The sequence below is a fragment of the Trichechus manatus genome, unplaced genomic scaffold, assembly GCF_000243295.1.
Source record: "Trichechus manatus latirostris isolate Lorelei unplaced genomic scaffold, TriManLat1.0 scaffold00045, whole genome shotgun sequence".
Classification (NCBI taxonomy): Eukaryota; Metazoa; Chordata; class Mammalia; order Sirenia; family Trichechidae; genus Trichechus; species Trichechus manatus.
Genome location: NW_004443981.1, coordinates 16224238 through 16245748, shown reverse-complemented (window position 1 = coordinate 16245748; position 21511 = coordinate 16224238). Strand labels below are relative to the sequence as shown.

The following is a 21511-nucleotide window of genomic DNA, read 5'->3' as shown; positions in this document are numbered from 1 at the left end:
GATGGATCTTGGCTGAAAGCAGAGAATACCAGAAAGATGTTTACCTGTGTTTTATTGACTATGCAAAGGAATTCGACTGTGTGGGTCATAACAAATTATGGATAACATTGTGAAGAATGGAAATTCCAGAACACTTAATTGTGCTCATGAGGAACCTGTACACAGACCAAGAGAAGACCAGTCGTTCGAACAGAACAAGGGGATACCTCATGGTTTAAAATCAGGAGAGGTGTGCATCAGGATTGTATCCTTTCATCATACGTATTCAATCTGTATGTTGAGCAAATAATCCAAAAAGCTGGACTATATGAAGAAGAACAGGGCATCAGGATGGGAGGAAGACTCATGAACAACCTATGTTATGCAGATGACACAACCTTGCCTACTGAAAGTGAAGAGGACTTAAAGCACTTACTGACAAAGATAAAAGACTACAGCCTTCAGTATGGCTTATACCTCAACATAAAGAAAACAAAAATCCTCACAACTGGACAAATAAGCAACATCATGATAAACGGAGGAAATACAGAAGTTGTCAAGGATTTAATTTTATTTGGATCCACAATCAATGCCCATGGAAGCAGCAGTCAAGAAATCAAACTATGCATTGCATTGGGAACATCGGCTGCAAAAAACCTCTTTAAAGTGTTGAAAAGCAAGGATGTCACTTTGAGGACTAAGGTACATCTGACCCAAGCCATGGTATTTTCAATCACCTCATATTCATGTGAAAGCTGGACAACGAATAAGGAAGACTGAAGAAGAATTGATGCATTTGAATTATGACATTGGAGAAGAATACTGAATATACCACGGACTGCCAGAAGAACAAACTAACCTGTCTTGGAAGAGGTATAGCCAGAATGCTCCCTGGAAGCAAGGATGGCAAGAGTTCATGTCATGTACTTTGGACACGTTATCAGGAGGGACCACTCTCTGGAGAAGCACATCGTGCTTGGTAAAGTGGAGGGTCAGTGAAAAAGAGGAAGACCCTCAATGAGATGGACTGACACAGTGGCTGCAACAATGGTCTTAAGCATAGCAAAGATTGTGAAGATGGCGCAAGACCAGGCAGTGTTCCATTCAGTTGTACACAGGGTCGCTGTAGGTTGGAACCGACTTGACAGCACCTAACAACAAGTGCTAATACATTCTAAAATACTTGTAGATGCAAAGTAAGCTGGGAAGAAATGATATTTACATATAAGTGAGGGAAAGACTAATAGAGAAAAACTTCCTATTTAAACAGATCTAGTGTAAATCATATGAGCACATATAACTTGACCAAAGTGAATAATTACCCCCAATTTATCTTTCATGTAAATCTACATTTAAAAATTGACTTTTGTTAGAACAAATTATCCTTTACAAAACAAAAATAAACACTCAAAACAGGATACCCTCACACCCGTGTGCCAATGCATCACTATAATATTGTTAGAGAAACTTATACATTTATTAAACTTTCTTACAGTATGGATCTCTTAGTTCTTTCATCACTAAACTCTATTTCACAGCAGCCAAAAATTCAGTTTACTTTGCTCTACAATGATAATGTATGATTCTGGCAGAAACTGAGTTCTTACCACGGCTAGAAGGTGTACGCGCTGCTTCTGTCTCATAAAAGCTCTGCTCTGAAGATACGCCCACATCGAGGGAGTCTTTTCTTAAATAATACCGGTGTAACTCCATCTGAACTCGATACTCGTCTTCTTGCTGCATGGGTCGATTTTTTCTATCTTTGTTAGACAATCCTATTTTGCTAGAATTTTCTACAAGTTTACAAAAGGAAAGCAAAAAGTAATTAAACTTGGAGTTACTTGATCAGTTCTCTCCCCTAAATCCATTTGTCCTCTACCAATGGTAACTGAATACCAGTTGGTGCAAAACCACCACTACTTAATCAGAGATGTAAGCTTTAAGCAACTAGCCAAGAATCATAAAATCCTACCTCTGATAGATGAGTCATTGAACATATATTAAAATCTGGGTTACTTACTGTGTTCAAGAATTAAGCATTCTCAATCACGTGAAGTACTATCCCCAACCGAAGAAGTCACCAGACCATTTTTTACAAGCCAAGAAAGTGACACACATTAACACAGCACTGAAGGCTAATTCATGCCATGGTAACACAATTCAGAAGACCTAGTCAAATTTAACAATTTAGAATTCTTATTTACAATACAGGCAATCCCTGGGTTATGAACCAGACACGTTTGTAAACATGTCTTTAAGAATTTGTAGGTAAATCAGAACAGGTATGCACATATGGTTCTTATTTAGCCTAACTTTAGTGCAAGAAAAGTCTTGAAGACTTTTCAGTGATTAAAAGCTGCAAGTGCAGCAAGGGAAGGTGATTGTGATGAAGAATGTGCTCCAAGTAGGGGCTGGTTCAATCGTTTCACAGTGAGGGCAAATTTACATAACATTAAACAGTAAATTCGAGTTGTCTCTAAGTCGGATGTTAGTCACCTGGGGACTTACTGTACATCTTTATTAATGTCACACTCTTGAAAATAATAGGCTTTCCTATATGTAGGTTATATATTTTGATTAAAAAGTTTTAAAGACAATTCTGGGAAGACGACAGCGTGAGCAGGTTTAAGATCCTGGCTCTCTCCACAGGAACACCAAGAAAAGCAACTAGAAGTCTACTCAGCCCTGTGACAACTCTGAAAAGGTGGGCAAAGAACTTGCAAACTGAATCAACACATTGATGAATCTCGTACGGTAGGAAAAGCACCTCTTCACTGTCCCTACTCTTTTCCTCCCAGCACAGCAATGGCAGCTGTACCTCCAGCCAACACATGGTTCTCCTGAGCACTCCGAAGAGCCTGATCTCTGGCTCCAAAATAAACAGGACAGCTCCTACTAGCGGACTGTTCAGGGTATATATTCTGAGAGAGTTCATAATCACTTGACCTGTCCTGCAAGCAATACTAACAGAAGTCCTTAGGGTGGGAAAGAAAGGACATTAGAAAGAAACTGCACATACAGAAAAAGATCTCCATTAAAGGTAATTGATGGGCAAGTATAAGGGCAAGTTTTAAAGTATTTCTGGTTGGTAATTCTAGTTGTAGGAGCCCTGGTGGGGCAGTGGTTAAAGTGCTCAGCTGCTAACTGAAAGGTCGGCAGTTTGAATCCACCAGCTGCTCCATGGGAGAAAGATGTGGCAGTCTGCTTCTGTGAAGATTACAGTCTTGGAAACCCTATGGGGCAGTTCTACTCTATCCTATAGGGTTGCAATAAGTCGGAATCAACTGGACGGCAGTGGGTTTGGTTTTGGTGGTTAATTCTAGTTGTCATGTCCTTCATTCTTTATAATGACAAATGCATAACAAATATAAATTTATGTTACAAGGTACATGATATATAAAGATGCAATGGTTGATAACAACATAAAAGGAGAGAGGGGAGAAACAGGATGGGAATAGAGTTATTGTACGTTACTGAAGTTAGGTTGGTATCAATTTAAGCCAGGTTGTAAAAATGTAGGATATTAAATGTAATTCCCATGATAACCACAAAGAAAATATCTTAAAAACACATACAAAAGGATAAAGGAATCAAAATGGTTCACTACAAAAAATCAACAAACACAAAAGTTGGCAGCACTGGATGAAATGAGGGGCAAAGAATGTGTAAGACACACAAAAAACAAACAACAAAATGGCAGAAGTAAGTTCTTCCTCATCGGTTATTACCACAAATGATGTAACTGGACTAACCATTCCAATCAAAGACAGACTGACACAATGGACTAAAAAAAAAGATCCAACTATACGCAGTTTACAAAAGATACATCTTTGGCCCAAGGACACAAATAGTTTGAAAGCAAAAGGATGGAAAAATATATTTCATGCAAATAGTAACCAAAAGAGAGCTGGGATGATGATTTTAAGAGCAGACAAAAAAGACTTTAAGTCAAAATCTGTTATAAGAGAATAAGAAAGACAGTATATAATGATAAAAGAGTCAATTCATTAAGAAGATACAACAATTATAAACATATATACACCTAACTTCAGAGCCCCAAAATATATAAAGCAAACACCGATAGACGTGCAGGGAGAAATAGACAATGCTACAATCATAGTCAGAGACTTCAATACATCACTCTCAATAATGGACAAAAATCTAGAAAGAAGATCAATAAGTAAATAGAGAGCCTAAACGACGCTATAAACCAACTAGACCTAACGGACACATGTGATATGTAGAAGACTGTGTTGGTTAAGGTTGTGTGTCAGCTTGGCTGGGCCATGATTCTCAGTGGTTTGGCAGTAGTACGATGTTGTGATCACCTCCATGATGGGATCTGCTCTGAGCAGCCAATCAGTTGAAAGGGAGTTTCCTTGGGCGTGTGGCCTGTATCAAATATAAGTGGACACTCTGGGAAGGCTGGGGGGCTTTTTGCTCGCGCTGGATCCTGCAGCTGGCTCCTGTTGGTCTGACCTCTGGTTCTTGGGACTTGTGCTAGCAGCTTACCTGAGGTCTTGCCTGCCAGTCTTGGGATTCATCAGTCTTCGAAGCCTGTGAGCAAGAGCCCTGCTCTCTGACCTGCTGATCTTGGGTTCGCCAGCTCCTGCAGCAACGTGAATCAGGAGAAGCCACTATCCTGACCTATGGACTTGGGACGTTCTAGCCTCGACAACTGCGTGAACAATTTCCTTGATATAAATCTCTCTTTACATATATTTATATGCTTTACTGGTTTTGCTTCTCTAGAGAACCCAGCCTAAGACAAACATTCCACCCAATAACAGCACAATATACATTCTCTTCCAGTGCACATGGATCATTCTCCAGAATAGGCCTTATAGCAGGTCACAAAGCAAGTCTCAAAAAAGTTAAAAAGACTGGAATCCCACCAAGTATCTTCTCCAACCACAACAGAGTGGAATTAGAAATTAATAACAGAAGGAAAACTGGAAAATACACAAATATGTGGAAATTAAACAACATATTGTTAAACAACAAATGGGTCAAGGAAAAAATCAAGAGCAAAATCAGAAAATACTTAGAGTCGAATGAAAATGAAAGCACAACATACCAAAACTTATGGAATGCAGCCAAAGCAGTGCTCAGAGGGAATTTTATAGCAGTAAACACCTACATTAAAAAAGAAGATCTCAAAGCAATAACCTAACTTTATAAGCTGAGGAACTAGAAAAAAAGAGCAACCAAGCCCAAAGCTACCACAAGGCAGTGAATAAGAAAGATCAGAATGGAAATAAAGGAAACGGAGGATAGAAAACAATAGAATCAGTGAGAACACGAGCTGGTTTTTTGAAAAGATCAATAAAATCGGCAAATTTTAGCTGGACTGAAAAAGAAAAAAAGAAAACACGAACACCTAAAATCAGAAATAAAAGTGGGGACAGTGCAACCAACCCTACAGAAATAAAAAGGGTAAGATAATAATATGAACAATTGTGCGCCAACAAATTCTAGCCTAGATGGAATGGACAAATTCCTAGAAACACCTAACTTCCTACACTGACTCAAGAATAAGCAGATGTCAACAAACCTGTAACAAGTGTCTTAGTTCCCTAGTGCTGTCATAACAGAAATACCACAAGGGAGTGGCTTTAAAGTATAGACATTTATTTTCTCATAGTCCTGGAGGCTAAAGGTCCAAATCAGGGTCTCAGCCGAGTCCATTCCTTCTGTGAGCCTCTCTCCTAGTTTCTGGTGTCTGCTGGTGATCCTTGGTTCGTTGGTTGCAGATGACTCTCACGTGCCATCTGTCTTTCCCTGTGTGTGTGTGCCTCTGTGTCTATTCTGTGCTTTTTATGACTCAGAAGTGATTAGATTTAGAACCTACCCTACTCAGGTGAAGGAGCTTTGGTGGTGCAACAGTTAAGAGGCCAGCTGAGAACCTAAAGGTTGATGGTTTGAACTCACCCGGGGGATGCACAGGAGGAAGACCTGGCAATCTGCTTCCATAAAGACTACAGCCAAGAAAATCCTATGGAGCAGTTCTACTTTGTCACGTGGGGTCACTATGAATCCGATTTGACTCCACAGCACCCAACAACAATAGCATGACTATTTAAGTGTGAACTAATTAACATAACAAAGAAATCCTATTTCCAAACAGGATTACATCCCCAAGTATAGGGGTCAGAGTGTGTAACCCCTATAAACATATTTGCGGGGAGGTGGGGGGAGGGGGGGGACACCATTCAAGCCATAACAACAAATGAAGAGATTGAATCAGCAATCAAAAACCTCCCAACAAAGAAAAGCCCCGGACCATATGGCATCACTGGAGAATTGTACCAAACATTTATAGAAGAAGTGACTCCAATCTACCTTAAACTCTTCCAAAAGACAGAAGAGGAGGGAATACTTCCTCACTCATTCTATGAGGTTAGCATTTCTGTGATACCAAAGCTAGACAAAGAAACCACAAGGAAAGAAAACTATAGATCAATATCCCTTGTGAATACAGATGCAAAAATTTTCAACAAAACACTAGCAAACCAAATCTAAAAGCATATTAAACGAACTATACACCATGATCAAAAGGGGTTTATCCCAGGAAGGCAAAGGAGGTTCAACATTAGAAAAATCAATGTAATATACCACATTAATAAAGGAAAAGAACCATATAATCACCTCAATTGATACAGAATAGGCTTTGACAAAATCTAACACCCTTTCATGATAAAAAAACACTCAACAAGCTAGGAATAGAAGGGAAATTCCTCAATCAGGTAAAGCACATTTATGAGAAACCCACAGATAACATCATACTCAAGGGGAGAAGACTGAGCACTTTCCCCTTGAGATCTGGAACAAGCCAAGGATGCCTCCTCTCACCACTGCTATTCAATATTGTACTGGAAGCTCTAGCCAGAGCAATTAGGCAAGGGGGGAAACAAACAGGTATCCAAATTGGGAAGGAAGAAATAAGACTATCTCTATTCGCAGATGACATGATTCTATATATAGAAAAACTCAAAGAATCCACAAGAAAGCTACCAGAGCTAATAAATGAATTCAGCAAAGTAGCAAGATACAAGGTCAACACACGAAAATTAGTCCAGTTTCTATCCATTAGCAATGAGCATTTTGAAGAGGAAATTAAGGAAATGTTACCATTTACAATAACATCTAAAAGAACATAATACCTAGGAATAAAGTTAACCAAGGAAGTGAAAGACTCATACACTGAAAACTACAAAACATTATGGAAAGGAATTGAAATAAATAAAATAAATGGAAGGACAAACCATGTTTATTGATACAGAAGACTTTATAATGTCAATACTACCCAAAGCACCCTATAGATTTGATGCAATACTCATCAAAATTCTAACAGCCTTCTTTGCAGAAGTGGAAAAGCCAATTCTCAAATTTACATGGAACCACAAGGGGCCCAGGATAGTCAAAGCAATCTTGAAAAAGAACAAAGTAGGACGACTCACACTTCCCAATCTCAAAGCATATAATAAAGCCACAATAATCAAAATAGCTTGGTACTGGTATAATAGACATCTAGACCAGTGGAACAGAATTGGGAGTCCAGAAATAAACCCATATATTTAAGGTTAATTAATTTTTGACAAGGATGCTAAGTCCATTTAATGGGGAAAGAACAGCCTCTTTAATAAACGGTGCTAGGAAAAATGGATTTCCACGAACAAAAGAATGAACCTGGACCCAGAGCTCACACCATATATGAAAACTAACTAAAAATGGATCTGAGACCTAAATGTAAGAACGAAAACCATAAAACTCTTACAAGAAAATATAGGGATAACGCTTCAAGACCTAGTTTTTAACAATGGATTGTCAGATATGACATTGCAGTCACAAGCAGCAAAAGACAAAACAGATGAAAGGGACTTCACTAGAATGAAAATGTTGTTCATCAAAGCACTTTATCAGCAAAGTATAAATGAGTTAAAAATGGCCTCTGTGTATTGACCCCAGGTTGTTTGCTTCTTCATAGCAAGGTGAGGCCCATCAGCCCAAAGGGCCCACTGGTGCCAAACTTAAAATTGTGCACGTTCAATTGTTTTAAAAATAGCCCAAATAAGCACAGTTTTAGCCACTTAGGACTCGTCTGCTTTACATACTACACAAAACTGCACCCAACATCTGCTCACCCTAGATAAGATAAGCCCTGTGGTTATAAAGACCCTAAGGTGTTGCTGCTTTTTGGAGCTCTCTGACCCAGAGAGTCCCCGCCTTGCTACAAGAAGGAATCACCTAGGGATACGTAGACTGTAATTGTTATGAGTATTTCTGCTTTGTATGTCTGCATCAAATATTTCTGTTTTCGTCACTTATAAAATATAAGATGTAAACGGTGCTAGTGAGTTTTCAGTTTGTACGCATGTTAGTTGTATCATGTTAAGTGCAAGTACAACTTTATAACTGTCTTTATTCAGAGATTATGTATGGTTTAAGGAGATGTGTACATGTGCCAAGTTGACAAGGGGTGGACTGTGATGGTTAAGATTGTGTGTTGACTTGGCTGGGCCATGATGCTCAATGTTCTTATGTAATCACTCCCATGATGGAATCTGCTGTGAGTAGCCAATCAGTTGAAAGGGAGCTTCCTCAGAGGTGTGGCCTGCATCCAAATATAAGCAGATGTTCTGGCTTTTTGCTTGCTCTGGAGCCTGCAGCTGCCTCCTGTTCATCTGACCTCCGGTTCTTGAGACTTCAGCTATCAACGTATCAGCTGATCTTGGGATTCGTCAATCTTCACAGCCTGTGAGCAAGAGCCCTACTCTCCGACCTGCCAATTTTGGGTTCGAAAGCCCCTGTGGCTATGTGAACCGAGAGAAGCCTCTATCCTGATCCACAAACTTGGGACGTTCCAGCCTCTACAATCGCGTGAGCCGTTTCCTTGATATAAATCTCTCTCTAGATATATTTATACACTTTGCTGGTTTTGCTTCTCTAGAGAATCCAGCGTAAGACACCATATATCTAAAAAGGGTTAATATCTAGGATATATAAAGGAACGCCTACAACTTAACAACAGAAAGACAAACCACCCAATCAAAAATTGGGCATAGTACTTCAACAGACAGTTCAGCAAAAAAGAAATACAGATGGTCAACAAGCACATGAAAAGATGCTCAAGGTAATTAGTCATTAGGGACATGCAAATGAAAACCATAATGAGCTCTCACTTCACCCCCACTAAGATAACCATGATCAAAAAAAGGAAAACAACAGGCATTGGCTGGAATGTAGAGATTGGAACCATTGAAGGTGGAATGGTAAAATGGCACAGCTGCTGTGGAAAACAGTTTGGCAGTTCTTTAGAAAGTTAAACACAAAATTACCATATGACTCAGCAATTCCACTCCTAGGTATGTACCCAAAAGAAATGAAAGCAGGAGCACAAACAGATTCTTGTACACCAATGTTCATTGCATCACTATTATTCACAGTAGCCAAAAGGTGGAAATAATCGAAATGTCAATCAACAGATGAATGGATAAATAAAATATGGTACATAGTATTGCAATGGAATATTACTCAGCCATAAAGAGAAATGAAGTCCTGATACATAGTGCAACATAAATTAACCTTGAAAACATCATACTGAGTGAAATAAAGTCAATCACAAAAGGACAAATATTGCATGATCCTACTTACATGAAAGATCTAGAATAGACAAAATGCACAGAAACAAGAGTAGATGAGTGGTTACCAGGGAAAGGGGAAGTCACTGGTTAGCGGGCACAGAGCCTCTGTTTAGCGGGATGGAAAAATATGAAAACAGACAGTGGTTACGGCTGCACAGTATGATGAACATAATCAATGCCATGGAACCATACACGTTAGAAATACTGACAGGGCAAATGGTTTGTTACATATACATTTGTTTACCACAGTAAAAAAAATTGTAAAGAATTAAAAATAATAATGATACCAGTGTTATACTTGCCTGGTCCAGCAATGGCTGCTAGCAAGTCCAAAAGCAAGTGCACCTGTCTTGGCGACAGGAATAAATGAATAGCGTCTATCTGTCCATCAACATCCAACTTCAAAGGAAAAAAACACTGTTCAGGATTAATACTCTTTATACTCTCGCCACACTATAAATGCCAGTATATTTTAATGTACTGAAATATAAAAGTATGATTGTTTAGTCTTGGGCTCCTTACTTTTTCCTCCTCTGCTTTTAGCTGTAATGTGCCAACACTGACTCCTATTGTCTCTATGCCATTTTGCAATTTAAAAATAATTCAATTAATAAAACACATTTATATTAGAAATGGCTTCTTCTCAGAGGAAAAACAAATTCCTTAAATTCTAAAAACACAAAATAAAATAAGCCACACAGGGATTTTGAGAAATTTCCACGATCTAACTAACTATAATACGTTCTCCAATAATAATAATAACTATCATCACTCTTTTTAATTGGGGGACTATGCTCAGTTCTTTATATATATTTCATCTATGTAATTCTTACTAGTGTTCCTGTTTTACAGAAGAGGAGACAGGTTCATAAAGATTAAGTGATTTGTACATGGCCATGATCAGGAGCCAGGATTTGAACCTAGGCAGGTCCAGATGGCAAGCCCTCCCTGCTTCCATGGCGTGGCTCCCCTGTTCTGTCCATGGATGGCTTATTTAGGGGGCTCCTTACCGACTGCTGACATCCCAGGCCAATAAGTTAAGGCTGGGGACAGTGGGAAAATGTGTCCTGATTATATGCCATCTTTACAAACTGTTTTAATTTCCTAGTATTGAAAAGTACAATCTCTGACCTCTGTTAGAATGGATGATCAAGAGTTGACTGTATTTTATTTCTAATTTTCATAGAAATATTTCACTGTATGCACATTCTGAGTTTGGCATACAAAGAACAAAGCATATAACACTTGATTTTGGAAATATGAAAGAACATAGCAACTAAAATACATTTCAAAGTCAAGGTAACATAGCAACTAAAACAAAGTCTCTGGTCGGTACCAGCAGTCCTGTGTTTTCGTCTATAATGCAATCCTGAAAACATACGCTAAAATACATTTCAAACTCAAGGTAACATAGCAACTGAAACAAAGAATCTCTATAGTCAGTAGAGGTAGTCCTAGGTCTTCATACATAAACTATTTCCGAAAACATGCCAAAAGTGAGTATGTGAAACACCAGACTTACACACCACTCAAAGCGAATACCATTTTAGGGAAATGAAAAGAAAACATCAAATCTTTCGTAACACTTTGCATCCACAGTGAACATGAGACAGAGGCTACAGGCCTGACCCGTTGAGCACCCTAATTAATCCATCCTTGTCTATAGTGGAAGAAGTTTGTGAGACCTATGTTTCTCAGTGCTAATAACACCCAGAACCTTTCTTTTCCATTTAGCTCTCATTTCCATTATGTAAGAACAAAATGCGCTCAAATACTCAAGATATTGCACAAGAATTACTGTATAAGCAAGAACAGCAGTATCTCCGAATACTGAATACTGGCTGGCAGACAATGCCACCAGGCACTGGTTTGAGATGTTCATTTGTCAGCTGGTACACAGAAGCCCAAAAGTAGCACATAAAAGCCCTTTATACCAATCAATACATAATTGCACAAAGATCAAACACACAAATGTTGAGGACTATCTATAATTAACCAAAACAGAACTATCAAAGTTATTGCTATGGTTCTTCCCTTTTAAAGAAACAGCAAATGCACTCCCCAAAGACACAAATGTATTCCGCTTCCCAAGGATGATACCATGGCACGGACTCCCTGTGGTGTTTACCTGTACTTAGGCGTACCTGCGGTGTCTTTGGGTACCTGTGCTGTCTACGCATACCTGCGGTGCCTACCCGTATCTGCGCTGTCTACGCGTACCCGCGGTGCATACGCGCGCCTGCGCTGTCTACGCGTACCCGCGGTGCATACGCGCGCCTGCGCTGTCTACGCGTGACTGCGCTGTCTAGGCGTGCCTGTGGCTCTCTGCTCTATTCACAACCCCCTCATGTTAGTCTCTGAAGAGGCTTTCGGACCATCTGAGATAGGACAGAGAGTAACGAGGGGGAGGGTGAACAGTGACAGGGATGTCGTCCTTCTAGTCCCCCTCCTCCTCCTCCAATGCCAGCCAGGCCCAGTCCAAGGAAGGGTTTCTGGGGACCCTTCTATCCTCCGAAAAACTTTTATCTTTGTTCATGTATGTTTAGTGGCTCCCTCTCCCTGTTCCCATAGCAATTCTATACCTCTTATTGTATATTTTTTAAAGCAGATTGTATTCCATTCATCTCTGTTTATCAGTCCCAACAACTTGTACAGGGCCTAGCATATAGTAGTCACTCAAACATACACAGCTAGGTAGATTCGTAAATAAGTAAATGAATAAACCCTGATACCATCTTCATTTAAACTACATTTCACAGAGATCAAACAGATAATTAGTTTTCAATGTAAGAAAACAGCACTTGACAAACCATCGTAAATGACTAAATAAACGCAAGCTTACTGATTCTCCAACAGAGCATTCAATATTGCTTCCTGAGAAACAAGTACAATTGTCTTTCTGTTTATACAGTGTCTTCAAAAGGCTATGGGAGGGCAGGGAAACTAGATTAATGGAAATGGAACGACCAAAGCGGAAATATTGAGAATGTTCACATGTTGTGAAGAACGTAACCAAAGTCACTGAACAATTTGTATAGAAACTGTTCAATGGGAACCTAAACTGCTGTGTAAACTTTCACTGAAAACACAGTGAAGGAAAAAAAAAAAAGCTGTGGGACATCATAAAAAAATCAATTTCTTTTCATAAATATTATTATCATTCCATTCAACACACGCACGGGTAAATGATTTAACATTTATATAGCTAAACATCTTTTGCAGTCATGCGGTCAACTTCCTGCTTTCCAAATCTCTTCTGCTTTAAACTTTCAACTTTTATGACATTAGAAAGAGATTACTGAGTGAATTCCTAGTTATCTGAACTAATGAAGTCCTGCCTACTACAAAAGAGGGTGTCCCTGTTTGGAACCGCAGGATGGAGGTGAGTGGGTGTCCCTGTTTGGAATCGCAGGATGGAGGTGAGCGGGCGTCCCTGTTTGGAATTGCAGGATGGAGGTGAGGGGTTTGGAACTGCAGGATGGAGGTAAGCAGGTGTCCCCGTTTGGAACCGCAGGATGGAGGTGAGGGGTTTGGAATTGCAGGATGGAGGTGAGCCCGTTTTCCTGTTTGGAACCGCAGGATGGAGGTGAGTGGTTTGGAACCGCAGGATGGCGGTGAGCGGGTGTCCCTGTTTGGAACCACAGGATGGAGGTGAGCAGTTTGGAACAGCAGGATGGCAGTGAGCGGGTGTCCCTGCTTGGAACCGCAGGATGCAGGTGAGCGGTTGTGGGGGTGGCTCTACAGCCAGAGCTGCAGCAGGCTGGCAGAAGCAGCCCCCGCACAGACTGTCTCCCGTAAGGACAGGGTACCAGCTGGGGGGAAACACACTGACTCAGAGACAGCACGGCGCCTAGTGATGGGAAAATCCACAGCACTCAATCACTGGGTCACTGCACAGACTCAAGAATACTGCGGCTTTTACTGTAGAAAATAAAACGAATACTGACCTTTGCTCCAGGAAGTACTTCATTCTGTTTCAACGTGAGACTCAACTCCAACCTACCCATCAACCCTCCAATCTGCACTGGGTCAGATGGTGCTACCTCTGGTAAAGTTCTAGTTAGTTGTGGGTGTGGCTCATAAACAATTTTAGGGTTCCAGCTAGGCGACAGCTTTGGCTCAGTTTCCTACAATAATGCAATTTAAAAGACCTTAATGTCAGTAAACCTAAACGCAAAATATAAATGTCAACTTAAGAAGAACAACACACCTGACACATAAACTGAATTATATTCCAGCAGATAAAGAGTATCTCGTTACTAGGACAAACACAGCAGCATGTGAGTGTGAACCAAAACACCCACTGCTGTGGAGTTGATTCCCACTCATAGCAACCCCGCAGGGTTTCCAAGGCTGTCAATCTCCACAGAAGCAGACTGCTACATCCGTCTCCTGCAGAGCCACTGGTAGTTTTGAACTGCTGACCTCTCGGTTAGCAGTTGATTGCTTTAACCACTGCGTCACCAGGGCTCCTGAGATCAGTAGAGTATATTGTAATGAAGGCAAACCGCGGAAGAGGGCTTCGTGTACAAACTTCACAGGCGTTCTGTAAGGAAGGAAGCCTGATTTGTGAAATAACATAAGAGGTAGATAGAGGAGGAACTGATTTATAAAGGATTCTGTGCTCTTAGAAGTGATTAATACAGAGTCCCTTAATTATAAAGCTTTTTCAAGATACGATTTGCAAGCTAAACTTTCAGTAATACATTAACTATGTAAAGGTAAGCGTACACACTGCTTGACTCCTCAATTGTGCTTTTGTAAAAGGATATCAGATGTTTACAGACCATTTTCCCTCAAGACACAGAATCCAAGGTTTCCCTATCAAATTCATACACAGCAAACTGGTAGGAAAGGCATTAATTATAAAAATAAGTGTGTTAAAATCTCTCAAATGTATGTCCCCACTGCTGAAATCTGTGTTAGCGCTCAAACCGGATGGAGACTCACGTTCCGTATCCTAGGAAATGTAATAGCCCTCATTTAAACTGTTTTAAGAATCTATGATTTAATTTTGGGGGTTTTAAATTTGTTTCTTTTTCTTACCGTTGGTGCAGTTGAATACACTGGGGATGATTTTGCTGATGCAGGAAACTCATCCCAGAAGAGAGACACCCCAGAGAGCTGAAGTAACTTGTGAGCAAAAGCTGTGGGCTGGTGCACATTCATTCCGGAGGTATCATCCGCGGTTTCATCATGGTAAACAGTTCTGAGAGCAGAAAGCAACAGAAAGGCAACCGCATAAAACTCCTGGGAAAATCTATTTGCAGTTATAAACACACACACGATGCTTTAAATTACAGGACTTTCAAGGTGTTAGCACCCTCAGAATATGCCCTTAATGTGGGTCAGCATCACCATGCCTTACTACAGGAAGTATTTTCATGAAGAAAACTTAACCCCCAAAAAGATAACTTTATGAGGCTCTTCAATTTGGGGAAAAATTAACCACTTCCTAAAGTAAGCTTCAAGAAAAACAAACAAGTAAGCTCCCTCACAACACATCTCTTGGCTAACAGTGGATGGCATATGGCACCAAGTCTCATCGGCCATGAAGGACATTTCTTGTGTTCTTATGTCTATTTTTCATCTTAAACAAAATACAGAAGTGTTTCTAGCTGCATGAGATTTTAGATATTTTTATATAGCATTTAAGGTAATGCAGCCACGTTTCAAAAATCTGTCGACAATAATTGTTTCACTAATAGAAGTTTTGTTTAAAAAGACAGAAACCAATTCATGTTTCAAAACTTATCTGCTGAAGATTTGGAAAAGGCCCCGAGTAGATACGTACACAAAGTGTCTTTGGTGCTCAGTGTACATATTTCACTCTGCTTATTTCTGTAGGTAATTCATGCAGCCTGAAAACCCAGATGAACAGTTACTATCTCCCATCAACACTTGTGTTTGTGTAAATTAATCTCTGCTTTAGAGACGTTTATAGGTGCTCCAGGGGGGCAAACTAGAAGCAAAGTTTGTCTTTCTAAGTAGATCACACGTTGCACACATTGACCTTAAAATACCCTCCCAAAATCCTCAAAAGAAACAGTGGCCTTAGTCTTTCTCACTAAAGCAACACTTAGATTAAGCACAGCCAAGCAAACACGCCCCTCATGCTAGTGAAACACGCCTAAATGCTGACACTCTCCAGCAGGAGAGCCTTAAAGTTAGCAGCATTCAAATACTTTCATTCTGATTTGACATTAACTAAGAAAGCATTACTTGCTTTGAATTGAATGCAGTAAACTCTTAATTACACCCCAACTGGCACTTTTAATTTTTCAATAATGGGACTGGAACATAATTTGGAAAGTAGTACTTTACTATGAAATTATGCAATAAATTAATATCATCACCTCTAATCAGCAAAAGCATCCTGACATCTAACGTAACAGTTAGATTTTATTATTTATAAAATAAAATAATAGTAATTTGCTTTCAGATACAAGAAGTCTTACCTTTCTATGCGAATTTCAAGCGCAGTTCCAGTTTGGGAATTTCCTGGTACGTGTTCAATTCTCAAAACAGTGTCTATAAAAGTGACTTTTACTCTTCTTAGTACTAAGGTGAACAGGTCACAGTCAACCATACACACATTGAATAAAAACTTCTAACTAAAGGAATAAACGCTAAATGAGTCTGACAAGAACTTAGAAAGAAGCTGAATCTCTTTCCTGTAAAACCCCCAAATCCTGAGTTTGATAATGAATATCTTGCATTTACTGAGCACTTACCGCGTGTCACCTCAGCAGACACTGGTGGCACTGACTAACGCTATCTCTGAGCTCTAATCCCTCCATTATGCACGTATAATAAACAAAGAAGGAGAAACTAGGGGACCGAACAAGTACACAAACAATAATATGCAATTAAATTGAGTACGATATTTAAATTTAACTTGAATTCTAAAGTTCCAAGTGAGAACAGTAATTCTTTTAAAAATCACTCCAGTGGATCTGCCTTATACAAGGCTTACTGAATAAAGGTACTAGCAAATCTAAAAGTTTCGAAAATGCTCAATAGTATCAAACCTGTTTCAATGGTTTCAGCAAACTTTTCAAGTCCTTCAAAAGGCTGAGTTCCTTCTCCTTGTTCATCTGTTAGTTTCTGGCTAAGACACTCTTTTGCCAGTTGCATACTGCTGGTCATGAAACTCGACCAGTACATAGGCTCAGAACCAGTTGCTGCAGGAAATAAATAGATTGATCCTAAATAATTTTTCCGAAGTTACAACAAAGACATTTCTTAAAAGAACACATTTCAAATAGATAAACTCTTAATCCCTCAGTGAAGTTTTTAACATCCTGGTGTTACTGAAGGACAAAATATTTTAGAAATTACTCTTGAGATTGAATTATTAAATCCACCACACCTCCTTACACTACTCAAAACACACTGGCAGGACTGAACAGAATGATCCCTCCCAGATGGAATCTGGAAACACTCTCAGTGGGACACTGACAAAGTGAGGGGGAAATATTCTTAAGTATGACTTTCCACAGGGAGGTATTGTTAACTACTCACCACGGTTAAAAGACAGAATATTCTTCTTAATTAAATATCAGCTTAGTAACAAGGATTTCCATGCACAGATGACCAATTTTCAAAATACCGTACAGGTCACCATAAGTCTACTAAACATAATTTTAATTTCAGGGTTTCAGGTAGCAATTGGAATAATAATTCTTCAAGTATATCTTTACAAATATCACTTGTCATTGGAAAAAAGAATTTAAGTTTGGAATGTAAAATGATTTACCATCATAAATTTGCCGGTTTATAAAACACACACACAGACACAAACACACACACACACACTCCACAGAAGAACATCTGAGAGGCAATATAGCATCGTGATTAAGAACACAGACTAGAACGAGACTGTCTGGGTTCAGATCCCACCTTTTCCACTCAAGTAGCTATGACTTTGGGCAAGCTATGAAACCTACCTGCACTCAGTTTGCTGTTGTGTGAAATGGGGATAGAAAATCAGTATCCACTTCAAGAGCTACTGTGAGGGTTAAACGAGTCGACACTTGTAGAGCACTTAGGACGGTGTCTGGTACTCAACACGCACCAGAGACACGTTTGACAAACCAACCAGAAAATACCATATACATAATTAAAGCTACCACATGCACGCACTTGTGAACAACGACTACTACTTTAAAGCTTTTCCCTGCAGAAGTGTTCTTTCGAACTTATTCAGTCCTACAGAAGAGATGAAAGAATGGAACAATGAACACCTACACACCCTTCATCTAGATTCACCAACACTGTACACACACATGCACACACACACTTCTGCTGAACCATTTGCAGGTAAGTTGTAGGATCATGACACTCATACAGAAATGGTACTCCAGCATGTTAACTCCCAAAACAAGAACACTCTTGCATAAGCTCTATACCATTATCACCGCCAAGAAACCTAACATTGACACCAGAATAATGTCTCATATACATTCCATTTCCAGATTTCTCTAGTTGCCCTGACAGTACCCTTCAGAGCAAACATGCACACACACGCGTGCGTGCGCACACACGCGTGCACACACACACACACTCACACACACGGGCTCTTGTTCTGCACTTTGTACTCCTCTCTGTCTCTGTGAGTCCAGACAGTCCCTCAGCCCTCCTTTAACCTCCATGACACTGACGCTGCCGTGACCAGCGCAGAGGACGAGCCGTGAGTTTGTACAATTTCCTTATCTTGCATTTGCCGACGGCCTGCTCATGATCTGATTCAGATTATGCACTCTGGGCAGGAACCGTGCAGACATAACGTTGTATCCTTCACGATGCTGGTTTGACCCACTACTGACCAGGTTACGTTTGGTGGTGACTGCCAAATTTCTCCACTGCAAAGGAGCCTTTTTTCCTCTTTGTAAATAATAAGTGATTGGTGAGAGACACTCTCATGCTGTCTGAAATATTATGCTCCTCAGCAGCCTTTCACCAAATGGTATTAGCATCCATTGAGGACTCTTGCCTGTGTCAGCTTTTACGATGGTGGCTGAGACATGGTGATTTTCCAGTTCTATCATTCCTCCTGCTTTCGTAAGCAGGTACCCGACTGGAATCAAGAGCTTTCCCTTCTCCCCAGCCCCTTGCACACTTGTTTATTTGTATCAGCATGGACTTGAGGATTGTTTTTATTTGACGTGTTATAGCCTATTATCGTCATTGTTCTTTCTGATGCTCAAATATTCCCACAGCGGGCCAAGGGCAGCCTCCTGAAGCCCACTCCTGCACCCTTCTTACATGTTTCTGTCCATATTCAAGCACCTCCTTGCATTCTGGCATAAGGCTTTGAATCTTTAAAACACAAGTCACTTTAGATAACAGGTAAATGACAATTAAGTAAATCAAATAATCTGTATGCTTAAGCTCTCATGAGTAAATAGGAAAAGAAACAACTCTCAAAGTACAATCACACACACCCTATATAGGCCCAAGTCCTAATATTTCATTGATTGAGAATCTCACAAATACAACACAATCAGTCATATGGAAGTTAATGCACATGTGTCACTTGCTCGGTCTCGGGAGAATAAAAGTAGAAACAAATACAACACGGACATACGACACACCCACCTAGGCGAGGTCTAGGGCGGAAGACCATTTCTAAGCCTTTTACTTCCAGGGCACAGTTATCCTGCAGCAGGGAGCCCCACGGGACTGACAGGGAGATGGACTGGATGAATCCTTCAGTGACTTCCAACGGTGCATCTCCTGACTCCAGGATCTCGTTCAGACACTGAAGAGAAAAACAAGTTCACTCTGAAATCACACAACAAGAACACAAAATGTACTTACATGAGGACAGTGACTATGCCCACACGTGCGTCAGGCATCAGGGATAAAGAAAGCAGAGACCACGAAGCTCACCAGACAGAATGCCAGGAAAGGGCCACATAACAAAGGTGTGACGAGTCATGTAACAGAAAAGTACACCAAGCTCCCGGAGTGTCTCGTAGACTCTAACCTGGAGATTCCAGGCAGGCCTCCAGAGGAAGCACTACTTTAAGCTGAGACCAGAGGCTGACCAGGAGTCACCCAGGCTAAGAAGCAACAGCACGTGGAAGGACTCAAAGCAGAGTCAGAGTACAGGCACAGGTGTCTGAGATACAAGAGCATTAAAAGAGAAAAGGTCCCATAGGATCGCTATGAGTCAGAATCAACTTGAAGGCAAGGGGTTTGGTTTATTTTTTAAGGCTTTAGTGTGGTGTGACAGAGGCCAAAGATAAAGATACAGAGATAAGGGAGAGTGAAATCCAAGCACAACACCAAACACTGAACCCACTGCCATCAAGTCAACTTCGACTCATAGCCACTACATAGAACAGTGTAGAACTGTTTCACAGGGTTTCCAAGGCTGTAATCTTTACGGGAGGAGACTGTCACATCCTTCTCCCGAGGAAACGCTTAACCATTGCACTACCAGGGGTCCTAATTCGTGTTAGAGTTGGAAACTTATCTTAAGGCAATGTGAAGCATTGAAGGTCTTCAAGCCAGGGAGCTGTACTGAAGTTTGCACTCTGCGGAACATTCCTGTTGCCGCACAGTGCATCTTCCGGGAGATGGCAAAGCTCAAGACGGGAAAGTTGTCGTGAATAATTGAAGCTGGAGAAATTGGTTTGGACAAGGACAGCAGCACCGGGGACAGCTAGAAGTGGAAGGATCTTTGTAAAATATTTAGGAAGTAGAAGAATTGATTGGCATCATGAAGTGTAACGAAAAAACGGAATGAAGAATGACATTCAGGTTGCTGGCTGGGACAACTGTGAGGATAGTGGTGTCATTTACTGAGACAGAAAAACCGGGAGAAGCAGTTCAGGGGGACAATGAGGAGCTCAGTTCCAAAGCACACACTTGAGCGGACACCCAGGTGGAGATGTCCAGGAGGCAGCTGGCTGCTCCGATCTAGAGATACAGATGGGCCTTAGAAGGAGGGTAACTGAAGCCACAAGATTGGGAGAGACAGCCCTGGGGGCTTACATAGAGTAAAAGAGAGGCCTAGAACAGAAGCCTGAGAAACACCAAGATTTAAGAAATGAGGTTGAGGAAAAAGGAGCTGGCAAAAGAAACTATGAAAAAAGCAGGCAGAGAGCTAGAAGGAAAATCAAGGGTGCCTCACGTCCAGAAAATCAGGGAAAGACAATATGAAAAAGATCTTTAAATGTCCACTGGATTTAGTGATAGTTGGGGTACTGGTGGTCCCATTGATTTAAGGGTAATTGGGGTATTGGTGGTGCCACTGATTTAGTGATAGCTGGGGAATTGATGCTCCCACTGATTTTGTGATAGTTGGGGAAATGGTGGTCTCATTGATTTAACGGTAATTGGGGAATTGGTGGTCCCACTGATTTAATGATATTTGGGGAATTGGTGGTCCCATTGATTTAGTGATAGCTGCGGTATTGGTGGTCCCATTGATTTAGTGATAATTGGGGTATTGGTGGTCCCATCGAGAGGAGTTTCAGTGAAGCAGTAGAGCAAGCTAGACTACAACAGAGGAAGAGAATTGATTGATGCAAATAGAACAACTGAATGCAATTTTTTTTTTTATTGTACTTCAGGTGAAGGCTTACAGAACGGATAGTTTCTCATGAAACAGTAGTAGACATACTGTTTATGACATTGGTTACCAACCCCACAACATGTCAACCCTCTAACTTCTCAACCTTTTTTTTTTTTGGTGAAAATACACATAGCCAAAGATATACCATTTCAAAAATGTCTACATGCACAGTTCAGTGACATTGACTATGCTCTTCCAATTGTGCAGTTATTCTCAGTTAAGATGAAGGCTTACAGAACAAAATAGTTTCTCATTTAACAGTTACTACAAATGTTGCCCTATGACAATGGTTAACAACCTC

General features: G+C 40.4%; 1 protein-coding gene across 1 annotated transcript in view; it reads right to left on the bottom strand.

Annotated features, from left to right (window-relative positions):
• The window catches only part of ATG2B (autophagy related 2B), a 99539-nt gene that overhangs the window by 62449 nt on the left and 15579 nt on the right, over window positions 1-21511 (bottom strand). The window contains exons 2-8 of the mRNA XM_004376736.3: window positions 19224-19386; window positions 16655-16807; window positions 16082-16184; window positions 14670-14832; window positions 13571-13750; window positions 9926-10022; window positions 1587-1772 (exon numbers count right to left, since the gene is read on the bottom strand). Of these exons, the coding sequence (XP_004376793.1) occupies window positions 1587-1772; window positions 9926-10022; window positions 13571-13750; window positions 14670-14832; window positions 16082-16184; window positions 16655-16807; window positions 19224-19386 (1045 nt within the window). The remainder of the gene's footprint in view (window positions 1-1586; window positions 1773-9925; window positions 10023-13570; window positions 13751-14669; window positions 14833-16081; window positions 16185-16654; window positions 16808-19223; window positions 19387-21511) is intronic.